Consider the following 7,139-nt stretch of genomic DNA (forward strand, 5'->3'; position numbering starts at 1 on the left):
CCTACATCTTTTCATTTCAGAGCTGTTGTGGTCCAGCATGGTTATCTATCTCCAGTCTGATGTATGATTATTGAAGTAAAGCTCCACCGAGCCCTGAGCGGCCTGGAGAAAAACGAGCCTATTTGATCAGTGTCGGTTTCTCTCGGCCCGTCTGCTCCCTCTGTCATGGGTTTCTGTCTAAATGGCCCAGCTGGATCGTGTTCGCTGCTAACTGCCTTGGTAAAGCCTGGTGATCAGAATCATTAATGTGACTTTCCTCCCTGACTGCTCAAAATGGTGTCAGCTTCCAAAGGGGCTTGTGTACATCCATGTGCTTGCATGCGTGCGTGAGCTGAGTGAACATCATGTGTCCAGGCTACGCGGCATTCGATGTCTTGTCTCGTACGGTCACGTGAGAGCGGCATGCGCTCTGTGTCATGCTCGTCTGCATGGATGTGACAGTGCACCTGTGTGGAGTGTGTGAGCGTATCCTTATTTTTTAATAAGGGTGTGTTCAGTGTCAGCTGTCAAGTGCCAGACAGACTGTCTGATCCCCAACCTGAGGAGAGGACTACCTCTACCATTAGAGGTGTCACTCACCTTTCCCTTCAGATCCACTACTTCACATCTTTTTGTTTTTCTTTGGAGAAATTGCTGGACTAAATAATGACAAGACAAATTGTTTTTCTTTTTGTAACAGCTGAAAATACTCACTTTTCACGAGCATATAGCTATAACTCCACTCTCCCTTTCTCTTTTTGTGGCTCAGTATGGTTGTAACTCTTCTCCCATTTTGCACAATCCCTCAGGCTATAAGGCCAAGGCTCTTTATTTTCAGGTTGTGTCCAAGTCCATCACTTTAATGTAACTGAGCCAAGAGTACAGTCATCTATCAGTCACACAGACTGCCTCCATACTGGATGCTATGGATAGAAAAGATTAAGTATAAAGAGACCGAACATGTGGACATTACATTTTATTTACAGCCTGTAATGGCTCAGCTTGGCCATAAAGAGGACTAATCTGAAAAAGGTCAAAATCATATTTTCATGTGCAGTGCTGTCCAGGGAGCATTTGAGTACTTAACATAATCCTGTGTTACATTAACATATTTAAGTGTTTTGCAGTTCAAAGGGTTCCTTATTTATATTTAACGCTGCTTTGGTGCAGCTCCTGTCAAGAAAAAAATATCTATTTCACTTCCTTCGCTTTAAAACAGCTTTTACTGCCCGTCTCTCACAAAAAGGTTTGAGGGTGCTCACAGCCACACATGTGTAGCAGGTCTGGCCATACTATGAGTATTGGTGCTCTTTGACATCATAAAGAGTCAAGAATAAAAAAACCCAAAAACTAAATGAACCTGTGTGCATGGAGCACTCAGAAGGCTGACTGGGTTACTTAAACATATGCTGACCTGATAATTTGACATGTGAAAAATGAGCATGTACCACTGTAAACAGGATACCTTTGTCCATTATTGTGAACACATAAAAACAGCTCACTGCTCATAACTATGGTCAAGGTTCTCCAACATGTAGGCTCATCTGGCTCAGGAGGTAGAGGAGGTTGGTGGGTCACTCCTCTGCTTCTCCAGTCTCCATGTCAAAATATCCTAGATCATAGTGTAGGTGTGTGTGTGAATGTCAGACAAGGTGTGTATAGAAAGGTTCCTGTTGTGCATATTTGGATGAATGAGGATTGTAGTAAAATGTGCTTTGAGTTCTCAGGGTAAACACGTGCTCTAAGAAGCAGACTGGGTGATGTTAGCTGCTGTATGTTTACTTATTTTCCAAGATATACTTGAGTAGCACTGTGGATACTTGCTAGATGCACACCCTGATCAGGATTCAAACACCTGGTTTATTCCAAAAACAGTAATATTTTCACTACATTATCCAAATGCATCATTAGCACCAGAATCAGGGGCTGAAGGATCAGCTGGAGCAGATGTTCTGGTCTATAATGGTCCCAGTGGTAATGGAAGGGTTAGGCACCTAAACTGGAAGCATGTCTCCAGCTATATATATATATATATATATATATATGTATGTATGTATGTATGTATTAAAAATTCAGTGAAAAGACTAAAACCAGCAATGTCAAGATTACTGCTTTTTAAACTTCATCTGTGGAACTCAATTCCAAGTCACACGAATCCTACCAAGGATATAAATGAATATATCCCTCATAAATAAATCACATATGCAATAATTTTCCTAAACAGCTGGGCAAAAATTAACATGTGAATGTGCAGCTTTCAGTTTTCAGCTGTGGGATACCAAACAATGGTGCTCTCCTAAGTGCATAAGGCATCAGGATGAAGTATGTGGGATTGAGTAAAAATAGATTAGTGTCTATGTTCATTTTAATAAATGCACATGGAGCCAGTGCAGCAGCCTAGCTCACAGATACAGATGGAAATATCTCAGGAAGTGGGCTTACATGAAATTTTAAACAGACATTTGTGAACCCCTCATTTACCGTGTTTCTCCTCTTTCTCATCATTGTGTGACTTTTTTTTGGTTTTGGGGGTCTTTTGGTAAAAATATAGACATTTACCAGATGTTTCCCTTTTTTTTTTACACTTCTGATTTGTAGTTGATGAGTTACATTTTGATAGGATTCTGTTGGCAAGCAAACGCAGCTTTATCAATCTGTAGTATCATCAGAGAATATTTATCCACTCCACCTACAGTGTGCTCACGTAACATCCTTCTCTGCCCCCTCACAAATCCCCTCACACACAAATCAGGATCACCTGAAAACACATCTGCTCTCATTTTCTTTACCTAATCACTCTTCTTTCCATTGCCCCCCCCCCCCCCCCACACACACACACACAGACTTATGACACTGAGATACTTATAAACAAAGAGGGTATTGTTGCACAATTCTTGTTTCTTCCATAGGTATGTCAGTAAATTAAGACCTTGTTTCTTTATAGGTGTTTATAAGAGAATCAAATGTGTTAGTATTACAGCATATCAGTGTGATGAAGCACTGGATGTAAAGCTCAAACGCACTGCACCCGCCCTGTTGAGCTCATTGTACCTTCTTACTTTTCCCAGACATATCTGGTAACTGAATGCCACTCATTCCCTCTGACTCACGCCCTACCTCATCAGCCATCACCAGCCCACTGTGCACAAACTCAGCCGTGGGCTTTAATGAAGATAATGCTGAAAGCATGTCTGAGAGGCCAAATAAAGGCCCTCGTGAACAGAGTTCACAAACCTCGAAACAGCCCTCTGATACGAGGCTGACCCCTGCAGGAACGGAGGGGAATCAATGTGTGGTTGACACCGAATAAAGTGTGTTGTTTCTGTGATGTTTGTTAAAAGAGGATAAAGTCTGAAAATGTAGGTCTTGGAAATAACCACCAAAGTCATGAAAATGCAGAACAAATACTTACTTCTCTGTTTTTTTGTAAAATGGTGGAATAATAATCTTCGCCTGCTTTTGTCCCAGAGTGCTGGAGTGATGCGAGTCCAACCTGTGCATCTTTTCTGGGAACAGACTGTCTACATCAGTCAGAGTCCATCAGGCTCAGTTTCTGTCACTCACACACCCTCACACTCAAACTGTGAGTGTCATCTTCTATCAGTTTTCCGTCTCAAGGCACACATGAGAAGAGGAAGGCAAACCTGCCAGACATCAAATCTGGACAACCTGTTCTCCTCCAAATCTCTCAGGTAACTTTCCACCTCACTGCAACAGAACCTACAGACTAATGCAGATCTCTTTTCTCTGTCTCTTTGCCTCTCAAATGAAGCGTTATCAGCAACTGAACATTTATATTTAAATGTTTCTTACGTTACCTCTCATTCTTTTTTCCTCTATTCCCCCTTTCTTTTATTTATTCAATTTGTCTGTGATTAGTGGTGGAATTTATATAATTAAAAAATTGTGTGTTTAAATATGCATCTGCGCAATTATGGGCATAGTTTCAATCTCACTTTCCCACTTCTTCCTGCCCACTCTCGTGACCTGACACCTTGCAGCACACACAGCCAACTACACATTGCACCGATGATTAATTTACATTTCAATTACAAATTAATATGATTCATTGCCCAGAGCCATTGGCATCCATGTTAATTAGGAAGGGTAAACAAAGAGAGGCTGCATTAAAATGGACTGAACAGTGCCGTGGCACACTGGATGTAATCTGACTGATTTGAATGTAATCAGATGTACTTGAAAGTTAAAATAGAAACACAGACCCGACTCCTAATTTCAGGCCGTTGTGCCATCAAAGCAACTGTCTGGCTTCGTGATTGCATAAGCTATAAAGACGTGCTCAATAATGCATGGTCAAACTAGACATGAGAAGTCTGACGGAAAACCTTACCTCAACAAGCTGTGTGATGTCTGGCCAAAGACTGGACACTCCAGAGACAGGACAACAGGCTGGAGGACAACGTGTGTTTGTTGTCATATGGTTGGGATCTAAATGTCTTTACAGTCACAGTGGAGGGACTTAAAATTAAATCATAATATATTTAATGTGAGAATTGATTTCATGTTCAGGTGATGTCAAGACTGAGTGTGTGTGTGTGTGTGTGTGTGTGTGTGTGTGTGTGTGTGAGGGAGATAAAGAAGTAAAAATAAATTTTCACAACACAATTTTCAGTCTTACTATTCTAGAAGGAAATAATGACTGTAATCAGGAAGCATAAAAATCCCACGTTTTAAAAATATGACACTAATTTCAAACATTTCACTGTTACATCATAAAAGAGTGACTCTCGTGGGTACTACCTTGTTTCAGCCACTCTTGCACTTTGCTTCCAGCATGCTGGCGTGAAAAAGGGTCATTAGAATCCAAGTCCCTCCTCTCACAGGAAGAAAGCAGCATTAAACTTCCTGCAGCGTTAACTTTTGTTGCACGGTCTTCCTGCTTTTAGAAGCTGCTCAGCAAAGTAAAAGACAAGCATGACAACAATCCTCTGCAGACTGACAGGGCCGAGGTGCTTATTGTGGAGATACGGGGCTGTGATTAAGAGGGAAACTCACAGCCGAAATTCCCATGTGATTCCGCAGGGAGGAGCGCGACTCCTGGCCGGCGGCGGTCGGCCTCTGACGGGATACAGTCGCGCACAAAGCCGCAGGCAGCACACTGAGGCGGCGGCTGCCGTAGAGGTGGATTTAAAGCGGTTAGAGGGGAAAGACGATGGTAGGGGCACTTTTTGCACAACAGTATGATGATAACACGAAAGTTTGCAGAAACATATTTTTGTGTTTGACATCTTCTCAACGCTTTAGTCTCACGGAACCCCTCGCAAATGTCAAATTTCTGTGCTTACTTGCTCCCACAGGTTGTCGTATTTCTAGATTACTGTTGAAACGGGCGGTTGTGTTGAAGGACATTAATTTCTTCTCATGAATTCAAACTGTACTTTTTAACATGACAAGGAGACTTCACATAAATGAAATATGGAGACTCTTAAAGTATGACGTGAGGGTTAAATAAATCAGTAATTAGGTTATATATCAACACCGAGCTCCAGTACTGTTTTATTACTGATTAGCAGAACAATTGTTTAAGTATAGATGCATAACGCGTTACTGTTTATCAGAACTACCAGTAAACATTTATTTAGGCGTGTAGTAAGAAAGTAACCACATTCTGCTGGGAGTTGAAAAGTAGTGCCCCCCCTTATTTCTTTAATTTTGCACGAAGTTTTAAATTTCTTCACTGACTAAATCATTAATTTGCTACTCTTAATACATTTTAATTCGAGTTATGTGTTTAATGCATAGCAATGTGTATTTTTAATAAGTTTCATGCGCACAAGCAAGCCATTTTCGCATTGTGCGAACATATTTTTATGTAGCTTTATTGTTTCCATGTTTATTTTGCATGTTCGACATTATTTTTACACATGTCATGTGTCAGGTTAAAGGAGCACATTTTAATCAGAGTGTAGCATCCAGTCAGTTAAACTTCTGGGATATTGATCTGGTCATTTACCGTAAGTAGCAGTGATCGGTTTCAGGTGCTTTAGTGTTAATTAAATTAAGAACAGATACAACAGAGGAGTAACAATGAGACAATGCTCAAAACAGGAATGCATTTACAGGTGGAGGTCACTAGCAGTTTCTTCCCTTCTCATCTTTCCTGACTTTTTTTCCCATTAGTTTTGCATAAGGCTAGGGTCAGTGTCACCACTGTTAGCATGAGCAATACCTGCACCCTACAGAGGTGGCACAGGTAGTGCAAATCCTCCAGGATGGTATAACAATATTGCTAGAAGGGTTGCCTTGTCTCCCAGCACAGTCACAGGAACATGGAACTGATTCCAGGAAACGAGCATATACTTTAGGAGAGCTGGACAGGGCCATAGAAGTCCTTAACTCATCAGCAGGACTGATATCTGCTCCTTTATGCAAGGAGGAACAGGATGAGCCCAACAGATTGACCAACAGGAGGCCAATGGTGTGAATATCTCTGGCCAAGCAATCAGAAATAGACTTTATGAAGGTCAGCCTCCTCCAGTGGGCTCTGTGTTCACTGCCCAGCACCGTGGAGCCCAGTAGGCAGGTCCACCAGTGGCATCCTGTGCTTGTCACAGATGATAGCAGCCTCACCCTGAGCACAAGTGACAGACATGGGAGGGCCTGGAATAGTCGCGGTGAACATTATGCTGCCTGTAACATTGTTTCAGGCCATCAGTAGATGGTAGCATATCAGTAGATATATCCCACAAGAATCTGATGAGTTTCTTTAATTTTCTTTTAACAGCAGAGTATTTTAACACGTATATGTGAGCGTTTTAGGTTTCAACTGGCTTTTGTTACAAATTAAATATTTTCGTTTCAGGATATGTTTTACGTATTAGGCCTACTAGGTGTCTTACAGACAAAGGTGACTGTAGAAAGCCGATTCCCTGGCTTGATACTCTTGATTTCCATCATGGTCACGGTGGAAATAAATAGTTAATGAACCCACATTTTTACTGAATTGTAAACGGCATGTTTATAAAAATTCAGCAAGATTAATTTCTAGCTGTTGCCCTTTATTCCTGTTGTTGCTTTCTTTTCCTCAGGGATCGTAGAAGTGTTGATGTGCCGGCACAAAGCCAGAAATGCTCTCGGCAATGTGTTTGTGTCACAGGTAAGCAGACTTCCACGTCTTTCTCTCTCTCTCTCTCTCTCTC

At 41.5% G+C, this 7,139-nt stretch overlaps 1 protein-coding gene across 1 annotated transcript in view; it reads left to right on the forward strand.

Annotated features, from left to right (window-relative positions):
• The first annotated feature begins 4,825 nt into the window (after window positions 1-4,825).
• Window positions 4,826-7,139, forward strand: part of echdc2 (enoyl CoA hydratase domain containing 2) — a 5,819-nt gene continuing 3,505 nt past the window's right edge. The window contains exons 1-2 of the mRNA XM_005923205.3: window positions 4,826-5,155; window positions 7,029-7,096. Of these exons, the coding sequence (XP_005923267.1) occupies window positions 4,915-5,155; window positions 7,029-7,096 (309 nt within the window). The 5' untranslated portion in view covers window positions 4,826-4,914. The remainder of the gene's footprint in view (window positions 5,156-7,028; window positions 7,097-7,139) is intronic.

The sequence above is a fragment of the Haplochromis burtoni genome, unplaced genomic scaffold (assembly GCF_018398535.1).
Source record: "Haplochromis burtoni strain Fernald_Lab_line unplaced genomic scaffold, NCSU_Asbu1 Contig_65, whole genome shotgun sequence".
Classification (NCBI taxonomy): Eukaryota; Metazoa; Chordata; class Actinopteri; order Cichliformes; family Cichlidae; genus Haplochromis; species Haplochromis burtoni.